Genomic DNA, 18,936 nt, shown 5'->3' on the forward strand with positions numbered 1-18,936 from the left:
TCTGCCCCTGCAGTTGCAGTTTTTGATACATAAAGAGTTGCTGGTTGTGGCAATACCAACTAAATACCTTTCAGTACCTGTCAGTAGTGATTTGATTATCAGTTGCTGCAGGTGTTTCTTGTTCTTCGGCCTCTTCTTGGGGTAGAGCATTTACCATCTACCCTTCCCTTTTATCTTCTACCTTTATGCTACCACAAACCTCATTGCCTTAGCTGTAGAGTTATTTTGGGGCAGTAATTTCTATAAAGACCACAGTCTATTACTCCAACTCATGTCACAGCTTGAGAGCAATTGAAGATATTCTGGAAGGGCTGCTGCTTGGTTTTGCTTAACTTCTTAAAGGAATGTAAAAAGCAGTTAGTGAATCACTGGAAATACACTTTTTTCTTTCTCTTCACCCTGCACAGCTACTAGCTCTAGCCATTTATTTTTTTTTTTTATTTTCTTCTGGCCATTTTAATATCCTTTCACTCCAGTTAAATTCATAATAATCTCTCAAATCTAAGCATGTTAATTTAAGCAGCTTTCTGTGGAGGATGATTCTCTAGGGCTGGCTGACAGATTAAGTGGCAGTATCTTGGTTGTGAAACAACCTACATTTGCACATTCTCCAGTTGTTTCCCATTAAAACTTAAATCCTTGTTCTGTTGTGGCACCTTTAAAAAGCAGACTTCTCCCTTACATCTACATGTTATGAAAACCAGGCATACTGTAACCCAGAACCCCAAGGAATGCTTGATTGAAATAACAGATCAGAAAAGTCTCTTGCTAACATTCCTGTGATTATGGGTTTACTCAAGTGACAGAAACTTGGTGTCAGCTAGCTTTCTGCCTACAGATTCATTTTGGTCAAAAAATAAATAGGTCTTAAAGGCTTCACTGATGCAGTGTTTGTGGGGATAGATAACTTCTTAAAATGTAACAGTATTCACTGTATTTCTTCTTTCTATAATTATCCCACTTATTGCCCATTGGGTGGTTGGTCTGGTTCCTGCTGCAGAGTAGAGCAGTATTCCTTGTTAGTAATTACTGAGATTGAGTAAAATGTGTGAAGGGAAACAGAAGTGACTCCTTCTTGGGTCCTCACAGGAAAACAAAAAGACAGCTTTGATTTAGCAAACTCTGTTCTTCTGTAGTATCTATATAGGTTAATTTTTAATATGTATTTGCATTTCTTTTGTTTGTAACTTGTATCTAGAATTTGACATCCTGCAAATATGTCTGAAGACAGTGATGTAGGAGAATCAGGAAAAGCTTTTAAGAGAGAAAATAAGAGAAGAAACATCCATAGGTTATGATTTACAGTTAAAACCCCTCCACCATTAGTGAGAAGTTAATTTTGAAATGGTGTATTACATCATGCAGTGAGTATGGTGAAGGAGAAAACAGATACCTTGCTTTCATATTCACATGACCAAATGACTTGAATACATGTTGTGAACACATAAGACAGAAAGCTAAACTCATTTAACATATCTTGAATGTAACCATTTTTCTTGATCTGTGTTAGAGGCATTTGAATGAGTAAACTGAACATTTAAGTTCCCCTAATGTTTTTAATAACAAACATTTAATTTTCAACAGAGCTTAGCAAATATGTAGTGAGAGGTCCTGTGACATAGGAGACTATTTGCAGCCTTAATACCTGTGAAGATGCACATGCTAGAAGGTACAGTGCAGTGAATTCCTATTCTGATGTGTACAAAATGAACATCAGCTGCTCTAAACCTAGTTTAAAGTTTCCTGGAATTGTTCCAGGTTCAGATATTGAAGGTCTTTCTATTTCAGAGTTTGAACTCATGTTTGTTCTCTCTCCCACCCCCACTCCCTCCCTCCCTTTCCACCTCCTTCTCCTTTTGCAGGCAAGGGCAGCTCAAGCATCTCATCCGACGTGAGTTCAAGTACGGATCACACACCCACCAAAGCCCAGAAGAATGCAGCTACCAGTGAAGGTAGGCAGCTGGTACTCATTACCCAGGTCAGGCCCCCCAGCAGAATCCTAGCAGTTTTCAGAAGAAGAAACTCTCCTCCTCGTTCCTTCTGTGTAGAGTAGCATTGGTCTGCTAGAAATCCAAAAGCAGTTCTCCTTTAAACAGTTTTTGCGTCTACCTGTGGTAGTTTCTGATTTGAATTTGTGACAAAGCATTTAAGTACTTCTGCAGAACCCAAATGTAGAGAGTTAGGAGTAATTTTTTATGTGTTTTAATGCCATTTTTTGCAGCAAAGGCTTTTTATACTTAAGGTTTTATGTGATATTATTTTGCAGTTATATTTGAAGGATATGCTTGATGGAAGCTTTTTGGCATACAGTTTAGGTCAAATATCAGTCAAAATTCTCTTCATGTTCTGTGAACACCATGAAAATGTAAGTTGAGACAAGTTTTACAAAAGTGTAGCTGTGGACATGCTGACCTGACAGATTCAATTAGGTCAATACACCTCACCTCAATTACTGGAGTCTGTCATCACCGAGGGCTGGATTTTTGATGACCAGGGGAAGGAGATGTCATGTCTGTCAGTATCAGTACAATGTTGTACTAACTGCTCTGTGAACAGACAAATGCTGATTCTTCCTTTCTGACTTCTTACATGTGAGCAGGTGTGCTCTGTTAAATGTGAGTCTACTTGCCCTAAGTTTTATAATAGTGTCTTTTAAGACTGACAGGAAATAACTGTATATAGTTTAATGATGTAAGCCATAAGGATTTGTAAAAATTGTACATTTATATGCCTTAACTAGTATTTCTGTTTAACTGTCGTAATGATTTGGTTTTACTTGGTAGTAATCGAGTTATAATTCTGATTTCTTACACTTTTGTCACTACAAATTAAGTTACAAGCTCTGATTGCTTTCAGTTTATTTTATTTCTTATGGTTAAAGGAAGTCGGTCTTTTGAATAGTTCTAGTGTGGCAAGTCTATGACTGTAGAATCTGTTCAGTAAAAGCAGTTCATGTAAGTAATAAATGACCACATAAATCACTAGAGTTCTGGTTTTGGGCATGCATAATTCCATACCAAGAATGAATATCTGGCATTTACGAACAATAAGAAATACTGCTTTAGAATCTGTGCTTTTTAGTCCAGCCAATAAATTTAACAACATACAAATAAATAGTTAATTATAAGTTGAAAACAAGACTTCATGTTTCTCTGAACCTTAGATTCAAAAGTTTTCAGGTATCTGAAAGATGTGAATTATGAGGACACAAAAAAATTTAGGAAATCTATTTTCCTTATGACAGCCAGGAATGAAAAAGACAAGAAACCACAAAAGAATAGTGGAAACTCTGAAGTCAGTACTTAATAATTGCTCTGAATTTCTTTTCTACTTCAGTCTGTAAAGCATTTTTTTTCCCTTGGATTCAAATAAGATAGTGCAAAATAGTCCTGTACTAATCTCTATGATTTATGTTCTTAATTTAGCCCTTTATTGAGACAGTGAATATTAATGTTGACCTTGAAATCTTCACCACTACTTTGCAGCTGATTAATTCATTAGTGAGGAAGGCTTAAATGCAGGCCAGTAGTTGCTGTAGTAAAATTGTTTTTATGAGCTCACATATGAAATCAGAGTTCAGAGCAATGTAATTGTGTATTCTATACTTGGAGGCAATTTCAGTTGTTAGCCTAATTTTTCTGTGCCCTGGAATAGTGTGATTTGACAAATACTTATTTTGACAACAGATTCGGAAGTAGCTTCTTCCTCAGCCTGTGCTATTGCTACTTTCTTACCATTTCTTTCTCCTGAAGAATTACTAATGTAGACCAGTTTAATAGAAATTACCTTAATGTGGATTTCTGCATAATCTGGCAGATATTTTGAATGTCATAACCAGGGAGCATAAGAATTCTGTGAAGTTAAGTGAGACTAGAGATATGGAAGTAGCTGGAGAGAAACAAGCACTGTTCAAACTGGTCCTGTTACTGAAGGCACGTTTATCAGCTTCTGTGCCTGGATTTTTTACTAATGCTGTCACTTTTCCTCATGAACAGTAGACATACACTGAAGGAGGATTCAGCTTGGTAATAAAGACTCATGCTTTCCACAAGACGACTTGAGTTCTGTTCTTACACAATGCTGAATGTTTTTGTACCATTCAGTTACAAAGCGATGCCTAGGGACCAGCTAAGAACAGGAGTCTGATTGTTTTAGATGCTGTACAAGCAGTGGCACTTACATGTTTTGGGGTGGTTGTGTAATGTTTTTTAACCCTTTCATTAAATTTACCTAATCCACTGTAGTATTTGCTTGCCATGGTACAATAGTGTCTGCCCAGCACAGAGGGTATCTTTATTTTCACTGGAGGCTGTTTATTGCAGTGACAGAGGGCTCCAATTCTGCCTATATTGTAAATTCACAGCACTGTGTGTTGTTCTGTGAAGGAGCCATGTGTTGTGTGGTGAGCTGTATGCAGCTAGGTTTGGTGTGGGAAGAACTAGGAAACATTGCAGGTGAACTCTTCTTCACCTTCTTTGCCGTGGGAAATGATCCTGAGTAAGTGGCAGACAGCTTCTTTGCATCCTCTGAATTTCTATTGCCAGCTGCATTCCTGAGTGCCCAGCTCTGTGAAGAACATAATATTTGTTTGAGGCTGAAGGCATTTCACAGCTTCTGCTTTCCAGCTTTTTAAACAGACCTAATTCTTTCCAGTTCTGCACAGCTTGTCTTCTTTTTCTGTAAGACAGGTGACGCAGCACTTCTTGAAGCTGGATCAATGGAATGAATGCCTTGCAACAACTAGAAAGGACATTTGTGGGAATGATCCATCTTCTCTGATACCTACAGCAGAGAAACAGTCATGTAAAGTACTACTTAGGCAGCTACGTATTCCCAAGAACTGCAAAAAGATGTCAAGCAGGATTCTTGCTTGGAAGAGCAGAGTGCCTCAGTAGGTATCTGACAGCAAGTGTTATCTTTCCATCAGTTTAAGTGATCAAACCACATTCTTCATCCTGATGATTGCAGCCACCTTATCAGTCAGGTTTCAGAGACGTGATGTTTCTCTACAGAATAGGTACCAGAAATAAGTTACAAGATGCTTGAAATGGCTTTTGTTGTTCCAGTTCTAGATGCCCTATTAAGGTAACATCATTTAAGTCTCTTGATGGGCATGGGTGGTGCAGGTAGTGCCAAAATAATGGTACCCTCCCTCACATTGTGGATTTAGAGCATCTGTAGAGTTGTGGAATAGTTTATGTTTCAGAGAGATAAAGTGTTGGCCATGCTATTGAGTGTGTCTGTGTGAAGGGCACATCTTCCCCAGACAAGGACAGTGTGTGCTGGTATCCTTAGCTAAACGAGCTTCACTCGGTAATGCATCAGAGAGGTAGCCACTACTCTGTTTTTAGTTTTTTTTGCATAGAGGAAAGCAGACAGTACCTGGCAGACTGTGCACCTTCTTAAATTCAGACTTTGACATACCAGTGATGCTCTTGAGAGGAGTGCCAGAGGCACTGAAACTGGAGTCCAGAGGCTCTCACTTTGTGTACTTCAGTGAAGGGAAGGTGGCAAAACCCAGATGTCTGGTCCTCTGTGTAAATCACAGGCTGGAGAGACCTGTTGGTTTGGCTACAGCTTGGCTCAGAAGGAAGCCTGGTAGCCTGTGGGTGTGCATGCACACTGATGCCTCCACACTGTCTCCTGAGGATACAGTTTTCTTTAGTTTTGAGTATGCACTGCCTTTTACTTCCTTTCCAGTCTCAGACATTTTCTGCAATTCTTTATCCTATCAATCAATTATAGTTGGAAATGTGAGATCGCATGAGTTTTTACTGCCCCCCATTGCTCTTTGGCAAGTGAAAGACTAAATGGATTTTTGTGGGCCATTTAAATGCAATTTGCTAGACATAGTCTCAGCTGGAATATTATTGTCTGAAACTTGATTTAGAAGATTAGACTGAATGACTGTTTTTGTATGGGTTTACCTTGATCAAGGAGTTTTTTTCCAACTTACCTGCAAAGCATGGAATGTTATGTCCAAGCTGCACACTTTTTATTAAATTGACTGACTGTTCTTCAAATAAAAAAAATCAATAGTGTTTTCACTTCATGTATAGCACCATTAAGATCCAATCCAGAGGCAGCTTTAAATTGACAGCTTATGTATGAGCTCAATGTAGAAGTTCTAATTTATTTCTCAGTTTCTGTAAAATCAAATTGAAGGATTAGGTCTGAAGTAGAACACTATTTTAGCAGAAGGGCTCAGTGCTGAAGTACCTCTGAATATATCCCATTAAATCTTAGTATTTTGAGTTTTGCAAAAACACAGTGAAGCCAGCTGCTGTATTTTGAAGGAGTTCAATTTTTTTGATTTAGTTGACTTCTAGGGACCTTCAAAGACTAAGTATTTTACTTTGTTTCTACCTTTGCAATTCTAGAGTACGCTGCAATGTGTGTTTAGTGTGGACATCAAATGAATTTGTTTTGGCAGTAGCTGTTTTTAGGTATCTTGACACAAGAGGTATTTCTTCTACAGTTTAGGTGTGTACAAGAAGAGCCCTCCCTTCCATAGCCGTATCCTCCTTCCTGTTTTATTTGGGTTTTGTAGTGTTTCTGCTGGACTTGACAGTGCTGGGTTTAGAGCTGGACTTAATGATCTCAATGGTCTTTTCTAACCTAAATGATTCAATGACTGTCAGAGCAGCAGGGCCTACAGCCTGGTGTGAGCAATTCCATTCATTAGAAGTCATTCCCTCCATTAAACCATCTTGGGGGGGGGGGGGGCACATGTGTGAAAATGTAGCACTTTGCAAACATGTAATTCTTTAATTACTCATGTAAAAGTTCTACTGTACCCTGTGCAAGATGATGGCTTGGTTGATCTGTATTTGGGGCCGTTGGCCATCTTTTTTTTCTGGGACCTGGCCACTGAGGCTTTTATGTAGAAAACTTTCTTTTTCCAGAAGAAAATTGATTTCAATATCAGAAAACATGTATCACTGCTCTATATGGGAATATATTAAGTGACGTTTCTTGAACACACATTTGTTTGGGTTGCATGCCTCTCATTTCACCTTTCAAGTGAGGGAACAAAGTACTTGTTACAGGATACTTTCTGGGAGGCTGTAATTAGTTTAATTTATTTTGGCTTCATAACCACATTCTTTTAAAACATGCGGTATCTTTTGGCTCTCTGAGTAATTATTAATCCATTCAATGAATTTAAGAGAAGTTCTTGCATTATGGACTCTGATGGACATTATCAAAAATTTTGGGAAGATGGAGTGGGTTCGTTACTACAGAATGCTCCTTGCCTTTTAAATGGTTCCTGATAGAGAATCAGCTCAAACTGAGATTTAGGTGAGTGCAATCTGACCTTTTTTTAAAGGGAGATAAAAACCTCAGAGAACCAGTTTGCAAATAGACATCCTTTCTGTGTATTAAGGTTGACATAAATAGGTAGGTAGCTGTTTGGTATATTGGAGTTCCACTGAAGATTTTGAGTCATTTGTGTACCTTTTTGAGACACTGAGATAGGTGTTGTGGCAAAAGACTATTGCTGAAAAGAGATGCAGTTTTTTACCCAGATTTTCTTGATGATCCCTTTGGGAGAAAGAGCTCTTTACCTGTTAAGAAATTTTTCCCACTTTGGTTCTTTACCATTTTTCTCTTCATGTTCTCTTAAACATTAAAATTTTATTAATCTAGTATCAGAGATTAAAACTTTAAGTGTTCATTCTGGGTGAATGCTAATATATGCATAATTCCTATTCTTTTGATGGCAGTTCTCTTCCATTTTCATGTCTATCCTCGTGTCTTTGCAGCCTCTTGTTGAGCATTTGGCTTCTTGGTTCTACCATTGAAGTTCTGTCAAAGCAGGCTGTCTGTACACCACAGTGTGTCAGAATTGATATCAATGCCTGAATTTGCCCCTGCTTGCTTGGAACGGGGCAGAGATTCAGTTGGCTTTGGGTGAACTGTGGCTGTTTTGAGTTGGTAGTGAAACTAGAGACTAGGTAAGTTTCCTGGGGTTTTGTGTTACTTTTCTAGCAGGGGAGTGTTCTAGAAAAGTGAAATGATGCATTGCAGAATGTGCCAAAACAGAATCATTTCAAGCCAAAAAGATTGAGGAGGAGTAAGAGGGGGCTGAGAGGTGTGACAGCTAATAAATCCAAAACTGTAAACTGTTTGGCTGAATAAAGAGAGCTCACTATTATATTCCTCTAACCAACATATCTGAATGCATACAAAAATATAATCACCTCAAGCAGTGTGTGAAGGTAAAAAGGAGTATAGAGCTTACTCTTAAGTGCTGGTTTTTTGTACTTAACCACATCTTGATATGCTTTTGCTATCTAATAGGCAGTATTCCTGCAGAACTGTTCTGCTAATTACAATAATACCATTACAATCAGCATTTAAATTCGAGTTCATATACAAGGCAAAAGTAGCTGAGACATTGGCAAGGTTAAACCTGCAAATTGAAACCTTACGTTATTCTGGCTAATTTGTACTGAAATGCTATAGCCAAATGTTTAAAACTTGCCCAAACAATACCAAGAACAAATTGGAAAGGTACATGAAACTGCAGTCTTATTTGATCTGCTGCCTGAAATGTGAGACCCACCAGAGCAAATGCACTTACAGTGCAGTTAAAGAGAAATGATCCCAATTTAAAAACCTGGCATTAGCTTTTCCAAGTAAGGTCTGATGCTTGGTAGGAGTGATTGCAGTTTATTCAATTACCTGTAAATCTGATTTTAAGGAATCCAAGATCCAAAATGTAATTCTTTAGGTAAAATACTGTATCAAACTACTTAAATACTTTTATCACAGGGAGGTTCTGTCACATAACTCTTTGTCCTGTTATTGCCTATGATAGCTGTCTAAAGTAGTTTCCTTCTCTGAAAAGTGAAGTCATCTCAAAGGATATCAAGAATGCCTAGCATTTGTTAGTCAAAACCCCATCCTTCCTGAATGTTGGACTGTCTCCTAAGACTTCTTGAAGAATATATACAACCTGATAATGCATATTTAAATATGCCAGGTTTATCAATTTTTCAGAATTTATGAACTGAGACAAGCAACTTGCTTCAGATTAGTTCTAGTTCTTGATTGAAATAATGAAATGAAATTGGAACAGCAATTTTTTTACTATAACTTCACAATCCCTGTTAAGATGCTGTAGTTTAAATTTATTGCACAAAATATCCTGCCTTACATTCCTGTATCTTATCTTTTAATGTCAGTTTGTGGAATGACTGTAATTTTTAAGACTGATACCACCAACAGTGCCAAAACTAGCAGCATGCCTGAGAAATATCTGCTTGGAGTTGCTGAGCCATTCTGTATTTCTCTTCTGACTGTTGTACCATAGTTCCTGCTACTGTGTCTTTCTCAAGGTTGGCATCTCCTCAATTCTGTCAGCATTCCCAGATTTCCCTTGAGAAGTATGTACTGGTGTTATCTGATGAAAATGGCAGTTCAAGAGTAGATCATGGTAATTCCTATGCTCCTGTTAATTCTGACTGCTGGGTCATCATTGGTTTAGGCAGTTGCATCAGACTAGGCTGGAAGTATAAGGAAAAGTTGTGAACATGAATATAATATGATTTGCCATTTATGTGTTCCTCTAGCCTTAATCAGCCACACCTGAACAGAGAACTTGTGGTGTGGTGGTGTGCCTGGTCACTGACTGACCGTTGTGGTACTTCTTTCCTATTTAAGGATAGTTTTCGTCTTGAGCTGTGATGAAGGATTTGGGAGTTTGTAACTTTTGAACCTCAAAGTAAAATTGTGATATTAACAGTTCAAATAAAATGTGGGTGGGTTTTTTTTGTTTGTTTGTTTTTGTTTTTTTGTTTGTTTGGTTGGTTTTTTTTGGTTGGTTGTTTGTTTTGGGGTTTTTTTTTGTGTTTTTGTTTGTTTGTTTGTTTTTTGTTGATAAAGAAGGACAAGTGCCCACAGCAACCTGTCATCTATACTGAGTGAGGAGGTTTTTCCTTACTCTGTCCTCTTGGGTGTACATGGGTTTGCCAGAAGGCAGGCAGGGTCCCTTTAGACAGACATGCATTATAAATGTCAATTTAGATCAGCTAGTTTGAGTTACCCTCCCACAAAATGAAGTAAGGAGACTTTTCGTAGGCATGTCACCTACTTGTGGTGTGTTTGCGCTGCCTTGGACATGTGAATGTGTGGGTGGGAAGAAGCTTGATGGCTTTACTGGATGACTGCAGTCCAGCATGCTGCTTGCAGTGACTTGGATACATCATAAATCTCCATTGCAAATTTTTATCACCGTTATCATAACTATGTTTTAGGGTTTACCAGTGCCTAATCTAATCTATAGTGCTTTTAGTTTTCCATAGCATCTTGCATCGGTTTCCCATTTCCATCCTGTTTATCAAAGAGAGTGAAATTTTACAGCACTGTGAGGTATTCATTGTTTGTGGGAAGTTTTTTACCTTGATCATTGTAGGTAAATAGTGCTGTGTAGGAATCTCTGAAAGACAAACAGAAGGAAATCTCAAGAATGTGGGCAGCAGGAACAAATTCTTTTTTCCAGCTGTGACGCTTGCTTAACATGAGTATTTATATGTCCATGTGGGCATATGTAAACATTGATTATTTTTTTGTTTATTTGATATACACACATTTCCCACCTCCATCCCATAAGATAAACATTTGTAAGCTTTGTCAAATAGAGTTTGCGCTTCCATTTGAGCAATAAAAACTTAGTGTGGCACCCAGAAGTTCAGTAACTGTTCACTGTTCAGAGCAGTCATTTACCTTGGCCCAGGAAAGACTTCTGTGGTAGTTGTCCTTATAGAACCAGGCACACATGTAGTCTAAATTATAAAATTATAATTGGACTGTATTTTGTGAGCTCAATCTTGGAAAACTATTGACCCTTCTTTATTGTAGGCTGGAAAAAACCATTAGCTTGAACTCTGCTTTCTGAAGATGCTCTCTTACTCTTGCTTTTTCTTTCATTTTAAAAACAAGACTTTAGTAACTTCTTGTAATCTGAGGCAAAATTGCAGCTCAATCTGATTTTAGCTGTGAGTGTATTTTCCCTTTGCTGTTCCTGTAGAGCTAACTTTTTCAAACTTCTTTTAATGCCCTTGTACCTCAGTTATATTATGGATTTTCTCTCCAGCCTCGGGTTTGTCTTTTGTAAGCTTTTGCCATGTAAAACATGTGAAGCTGATGATCAAGAAGCTGATGTGCCTGGTTTTAATGGGAGACTATTCTGGACCTGGCTAAAAGTCATAATATTCTGAATATGTCTTGTGTTCCAATAAAAAAATCTGGCATGAGTAGGTTAATTTGCTGTTAAATTTGCGCTGTTAATTTGGCAGACTACTTAACAAATTTGGTTTTGGAAAAGAAAATGCTATCAAGGAATATTTATTTTTCTTTCTTCTGAAATGGCATTAGGTGAATGATAAATCATCTTCTATCCATCAACATTTTGTAAAGATCACTTCTGCCACTGTCTAATTAATCCTGTAGCATTTAGTGAAATGTGAATGTTTGCTGGACTATGCTGAGAATGTCACTCCCAATGAAAGTGTATCCAATTCAAAATAGCAGCACTGCCATTCAGTCACTGGGTTCAGATTTCACCAGTCATATTAAATAACTATGTGGAATGAAGGAGAATGAGTATCTTCTCATCTTGATGTGTTAATGCTTTCACATATTTTTAATTCTGTTTAGAATGTGTTCTTGTATATGGCATAAAAAAAACCAAAACTCAAAACGATTCACAAAATATCCCTCATCTACTATGTTTATTTTTTTGTTTTGGGTTTGTTTTTTTTTTTTTTATTGCTGAAACAATACTAGTTGTTTTTAAAATATTGTTCACAAGGAGAAGAGTGTGAAGATTCTGAAACAAACATGAGATTTGGTTGTGAGAAACTATGTCATGATTACTGATAGATGTCCATTTTCAGTTAGCTGTCAAATGCTGTGAACAGAAAAAACACCGCTCAGAACTGATGTAATTTATCTCATGTCCTGATTTTTGTTATTGGTTATTCCAGTTTTGATGTGAACAGAGCCCTAAAGCAAAGACTGGGATAGCCTCTTGAATTTGATATCAAGTTAATGCCCAGACTATTAGAGTAATTTATTATCCTTCATTTGTACTTTAACTCAGAATTGTAGTTGCTAAAATGCTGCTTGAATTTCAAACCTGCAAATTCACAGAAATCAGAACACGGAAATATTAGATCAACTCCTTATATATCCTTGTCCAAGAAAAAGATCTTTTCTCATGTATCTTGGAAATAAGGTAAGTGTAGAAGGACAATATGCTGTGAACATTTGAACATTTCCTGGTTCTAAATTGAAGCAACCATGTTTAAATATGTGATGTTCTGTACTGTTTTTGAAGGAAGAATAATAAAACTCTAACTAAACAAAAACTTCATTTGCCTAATAGGAGAGAAAAAAAGAAATGCAGCTGGAACTGCAAAGAGTAAAACTAGGTAAAAGAAACTGAAAAACATTATCTGCAAAATCATTAAAAAAAAAAAGAATATGGTATGAGTGACCAAACCTTTGTATTCTGCTGTCTATTGCTCAATATGATATATTATACTTATAAAGTTAGCAGACTCAGATACTGCAGAAAAGACAAAGTGTTTCCTTTGGACCCCTTTGTGGAAATTGTGACTTTGCTTGAATGGTTAGCCAGTGCATGCCAGAGAAACAAGCATTTTGTAGTAGATGGTTTAGTTAACAGCAAATGTAATCACAGTGAATCTTTGGAATCTGATGCTACTTGTGTAACCCGATAGACTTCCTTAATCCCAAAGACTAATCATAAACTTGATGTAAAATTTAATGGTATTTATCTTGGGATTGTGAGTGTGGTTCTGAAAAATAGTTGACATACCATTCTGAAAATGTTGCTCATGGTCTTGGATTGAATTATACTTTTACACTAAATTCAAGAGTAAGTGTCTCTAGTTTCAAGTCCTAAGAGAAGCCATATTTATTCAAAGCTTTGAAGGAGTTCAGTTGATGTGTGAGCTTCATTGAACCTATGGATATGGCCCATCAAGGAGTTGCCCATCAAAAACAGCTTGAGCTGTTCTTAAAAAGACTCGCAGTGGAATAATGAGATAAACTGGAGCTAGTGATCAATCATTACACAAAGCCTCTATGAAAAGAAAATAGTTAAAACTTAAGTGAAAAATCTGAGGCATGTTTTTCAGCTCCTTTTAACCTGAGGGCAAGATCATCTTTGGTATGAAATGCATGGCTGTCAATGATACTGGTCTCCATTTATGTCTTGACACGTTTCTCTGTTGCAAGAAAAGTGTGTGTATTTTAGGTGCTCGGGTGCTATTTACATGTTGGAGGGTTATTTATTTCTGTTTGTTTCATTTACTAGTGTCCAGGAAACTAAATTCAAGATTTGGATGAGCTTCAACTCTTCCCATCTGTGTGTGTATTGGAATTTTCAAGAAATTTGGCATGGGAGGATGCTAAACCGCAAACACATCGTCAGTCCTCACCTCATTAACACTGTACTGCAGTAGTTTGTGGTGTGTGCGTGTTTACTCAAAAGCTGGAAAGATTTTGTTGCCTTGGTTGCTTCTTGAAAATTAAACAAGTAACATCAATTTTGTTCTGACTTAGAGTATTTTTTAATACTAATGTGGTTCAAATATCAATGGAAAAAATTTGCTTCTCCTTGCACTGTGCTCTTTTCAATTCTGACCCAGTTTTGTGGGCAAGCTTTGTGGTCTGGTAATGGTGTGTTCGGCTCAGAATTAGGTCTTCTAATGGGCTTGGAAGTGTTTAGGCTCCTGTGCTGTTTTATTGACGTGCTGGCTTTAAGTCCTCATTTGTACATCATGTCTGTGTTGATTTGATACAAATGAAGGATACTCCTGCCCCCAGTTTGTCAGGGCATCCTGTGCAGAGCTCTGGAAGTGTGACTTGATGCCTTACCGTGCCAGATGCACTTAATTTTATTCTGCTTAATGTGGATGTACAAGTTAGCTGGAGCTTCAGGTATCCTGGTCAGAGCCATTGCCATTTAACATCTGGAAGTAGTTGAAAAAACATAATTTTTTCTTTTTCCTCGAGGAAAGAATTGTAGGCTGACAGAAGAAGGCCAGGGAAAACCAGGTGTTTAACTATGTTGCACCATCTTGTAAATGATGTTGTCTTACACATCCAAAATATGATAGTCTTCAGATAGCTGTATTCAAACCATGAATCGCTTCATGGCAAAGGCTTAAAAGAAAAAAATAAAAGTTTATATATAGGTGTTGAAATACATGGTCTTATTCTTGGTATTTGAACATTGTATGCTGGATCTTGGACCTGGGTGAAATACTGTGTAGGAAACTGAGACTGATTTTAAACAGGTTTTATCCCCCTCATTCCTTTTTTTTTCTTTCTTTTTTGAACTTTTGACTGTGGAGTTGAACCTGATAACTCCTATTCATCTGTCTAATTTTTTAATGGAACAGCTGTAATTAGCTCTGGCATTGGGCTTGTGACTGAGTCTGAATGGACTATGTTTTAAATTTTTTTTGCAATTTATGCTAAACAAGTTAGTTTGGTTCCCTATCACAGAAACATGAAACAGAATTTTGGGGAGGGAAGGGACTGCTCAAACTAAAGGCACTGAATTTAGATTGGGAAAAAGGAGCAGTGTTGTTAAAAGATAGTCAAGGTAGTAAAGCCAAAGTTTAAAATAAAGCTTCTATGGTAAATAACACTAAAAAGGTATGTTTAGGTTTCATCTGTAGGGATAACACACTGCTAAGCAGTGATAACAAGACATTAAGGAAAATGTAGGCCATTGCATTCCAGCACTTGTGTCTCTTTACAGAAAGCTTCTGGGGGAAGCAGCAACATAATCTTGACAGACTCATAGAGAGGTCTAATAAAAGGAACCCTATCAATTCTAGGTGCATGGAAATCTAAATGCTACAAGACTATTGAAACAGTAATAGGTTGTGATGTTGGATAATTTTGAGTTTGTTCACAGTGATGAACCCTTGTGTGCTAGAAAATCCTTGAAACAAGGTCTGTGTCAGGACTGATAGATTCTTTTGCTCCAGGCAATAATGCCTTCTTCACTCATAAATTGGAGCTTATGACTGCAGGGAGGTACCAGACAACTCAGCTGAGCAAATGCATTTCAGCTATATAGAAACAGCATGAATAAACTAAAAAGGAAGTCCTTGTATTTAGTTGGAATGCAGTAGAAGCTGTTTTCTATTGTGCACCAAATGTGTTACAAGTTGGAAGGTATTATCATAAAAGCATGATTTTATGATTACTTGGAACAGAATAGTATATATCTAGAATAGCATCTTATACATGCTTTTAACTTCTGTGATGGACAACTTTTTGAATAAAAGTTGAGACTGAAATTTGTAATGTTTAACTCACACTTAAGCTGGAAATAGAATGGTTCAGAGTTTATTACTATTCCTTTCATTGGAAAATATTTTAGAAAATACTTACTGTTTTCATCAATCTAGCATTATGCTCAAACATGCAAATTGGACCAGCAAAACTCTTAGTTTTCTGTGTGCTGTCCTGTTTCAGTTATATCTCTTTGCCCAACCCTGGTTTCACCACTGCTCTGGCAAGCTTTGGAAGGTACCAGTAACCAACACACTAGAAACCTGTTGGATGATGGAAAGGCCTTTAAAGATCTGCATGTCTGCCACCTCCTCTCTCATGATCAAATCTTGTTTTGCTGGGCGCTGTGTTCCTTCAGTTACATGGATGATATCAGACTCCATCCGTCTTAAATTTACCTCCTGGAAATGTCTTATTCCTTCACTATTTCTGAATGTGAGATGAAGCTGTCCTCACTGCCAGCTTATTTTTCTAAATATGCTCGCCAGGCTGAAATGATATACATCATAGTTACGGGCTTCTTGCTGCCAAACTTTGGTTGTATATATGTTGCTCAAGCTGCAAACTTCCAAAGCAAACACAGAGAGGAAATCAAAATTAAATTAATCCTCTCCAAGGTTGTATAAAGTATGGCTGCACTAAAGTTTACATGTTGAGGTTGAGAAGGACTGTTGGTCATGTGGGAGGCAGAAGCCACTTGGTATTCATAGCCCTGTTCTGTTGCATTGCTTGTCTGGGCTGGAATCGCTTAGTATGAAGACCTTAATTTTTTTCCTGGTAGCTTGACAAATGGCTTTGCTAAGCCATGGTTGACTGTAGAACCATAGAGCAGTCATGGTAGTTTGCATTCATAGGACTAAAGGCAAATGAGTCACTAATTTCTCTGGATCCCTCATAGCTGTGCATGTGCTTCATTTCATGTAGTCAAAACTTCTTTGCTGAGAGCAAGCAGAGCTCTGAGTCTTCAGCTTTGGACAGTGTGAAGATTGGGTTTGGAGACCTACCGTCTGTTGACTTCTGCTGAGAGGACTGGTTTAGGACAATGCTCAGTTCTGTGGTACTGCTGGTTTTCAGCTGGCCAGCAGGAGAAATCATCAGTAATCTTGAAGGATTTGATGCCAGCTCTCTCAGATGATGTGAGGGTTGGAGGTGTAAAGTAGCGGCTGATGGCTTTTTCGAAAGCCTACTGGCTATACCTAGTCCATTTTCAAATGGAAATATGGATGAAAGGAGTACTGCCTTCAGGACATGAAAACAAAATGGAATTGTTTAGCAGAACTTTGTGCAACTGCAAAGTAGACTTGAATGCGATTTCATTAAAAAAAAAAAAAGGTGTTTTTTTTTCCTCCCTTTCCTGGTTTTGGGTTTTCCATTTAGGCCTTTCTTTCATTTGTTTTATGTTTGTCTGGTTTTATTTTTTAATGGAGCTGTAGCCTTTGTATTTTGGTAGCCCCACCTGAAATTATATCCCATATTGTACAGTTATTCAGAAAGAAATTCCTCAGCGAGCAATGGCAGTCATAAATTAATCTACTTCCACAAGCAGAAAAATAGGCTTGATTGCTGGAGTAACAATCATAACATTTCTTTACCAAATATTGTCCACAAGAAAAAGGAACTAAAAACCTTGTCTGTTTTTCCTATAGTCATAAAAGGGCTTCAGCATCATAAATCTAATATAGGATGCCATCAGTGATCATCTTGATCTACCTTCTGCTTGCTCTGAAGCTTTTAAATTATTAGGAGCAATTAAACTTTTGTCTTGGATAATTTAAATGTCTGTTTAAATTGTTTTGAGAAGTAAAGCTGTAACTGAGTAGCTTAATCTTGACTTGTTCTGGGTGAAAAACCTTGGCCACACCAGAAGTAGACAAGTTCAGGTGTTGCAAATGTGCCCGTTTTATCCTGCTAACACAGGAAAAAGCATCGGCTTGCAGTCTTGCAATGCTATCCACTACTGAGACTACATCTCACTATCCATTACTTTGCTACTACTTATTTCCTGTTGTCCAAGATGAGACTTTTGGAGTTAGTAAAGCTTTTTAGAGAAGACCTGTGGTGGGAAGTTACGGGTGTGCTGTCTTGCTGCAAATTATCTGTCCCATCTTTCATAAGCTTAATCTTTGTACAAATCCTATGTTTAATTTCTACTGATAAGCAAACAATTTTCTATAGCTTCCCTGCTAAACATGTCAATCTGTGTTACTGGAGAAGCTTGTCAGTCATTAATCAAGCATGCACATAGTGTGGATCTATAAGGGAAAGGGTAAGAATTATTTTCTGTACTTCTTGATGACTGTACAAGGACTGACCCCTTGCCAATTGTGTTACTGGAGAAGCTTGTCAGTCGTTAATCAAGCACATAGTGTGGATCTATAAGGGAAAGGGTAAGAATTATTTTCTGTACTTCTTGATGACTGTACAAGGACTGACCCCTTGCCAAAGTGGTTAACAGAGCTGAAGTAATGTACTGTGAATGTCAACTCGTTGATCTGCAGATCTTGAAACTTTTCCATGAAGTACAGAGTGCAGTCATGAACTTAAGCTTGCTGATAATAGGTTTTGTTTGGTTTTTTGTTTTTTTTTTAAATATTGATAGTAAAAGTTCTGAAGCCTCATGTATAAACTTCTGATGTAATGACATCCCCACTGAAAAAAGGCACTGTTCTGGGGAGAATCGAGGAACTTGTAACTCTTAGAAACCACTCCTGTCATTTATCATTTCAGTCCATTTCCTCACCCACGAATGATGCAGGATGGCTGCCTGCCATGAAGGCAAACTGTAACAAGATGTGAAATATTGAGGGCTTTTTTTGTTTGTTTAAATGGTGTTTATTAAGTTGTGTTATTAATGACTCATTTATCTATACCTTGGTTTGTTCTATATGTAAAAAACTTATTTATAATTTTAGTAAACATATATCCATCAGTTTGATACTCTGAATCAAGGCTCTGACTTAAATTGTATTAGTCTTCAAAAGCTTGGAGCACAAGACTGGCTTAGAGCATGGGCCCTATTTGATAGCTGTGAGACACACAGAAAATAGAGCAGGAAGGATGGTGTACTTCAAAATGCTCAACAAAGTTGCTTTGGGAATTTCGTGATCATAAGAATACAATTTCTTCCTTAAAGGTTGGTAAATTACACCATTGAAATTATTACAAGATATATTTATTAGTGGAGACAGTGTTTAAGATATTAGATGTCATTCCAGTGGCAATGTTTTCTCATTGCTTTTTTATTCTTTCTTTTGTCATTTGGTAGGTCTGCCTAACTAAACCGGATGTCTGCCAAACTAAACCGGATTCTAGAAGCCAAATGTAGGCCCTAATAAAAAGGATTTTTATGATTTTAGGTAGTTATTTTTCATAATCTATTAACTTAATTAAAACTGATCTTAACTTGGTTATGGTTTACTGAAATGCCTGAGAATAAAATGGAAGCTGAATTTTGTCCAAGTTAAATTCCAAAATAGAGTAAGGATGTTACTTTCATTATTCAAGTTCAGTGCATGATAGTGGCTAGCCAAAACTTTTTTATTTTTCTTAAAGTTGCTATAGAAGTTCAGCAATTGGAAAGCTTTTCTT

At 37.3% G+C, this 18,936-nt stretch overlaps 1 protein-coding gene across 2 annotated transcripts in view; it reads left to right on the plus strand.

Moving 5' to 3' along the window:
* Nucleotides 1-18,936, plus strand: part of FBXL7 (F-box and leucine rich repeat protein 7) — a 171,355-nt gene that overhangs the window by 37,112 nt on the left and 115,307 nt on the right. The window contains exon 2 of one of the 2 annotated variants that reach the window (XM_041411817.1): nucleotides 1,863-1,952. The exons of the other annotated variant lie outside the window; for it this stretch is intronic. Within the exon in view, the coding sequence (XP_041267751.1) occupies nucleotides 1,863-1,952 (90 nt within the window). The remainder of the gene's footprint in view (nucleotides 1-1,862; nucleotides 1,953-18,936) is intronic. 2 annotated transcript variants of the gene reach the window in all.

This window comes from Onychostruthus taczanowskii, unplaced genomic scaffold (genome assembly GCF_017590055.1).
Source record: "Onychostruthus taczanowskii isolate IOZ18803 unplaced genomic scaffold, ASM1759005v1 scaffold37, whole genome shotgun sequence".
Lineage (NCBI taxonomy): Eukaryota > Metazoa > Chordata > Aves > Passeriformes > Passeridae > Onychostruthus > Onychostruthus taczanowskii.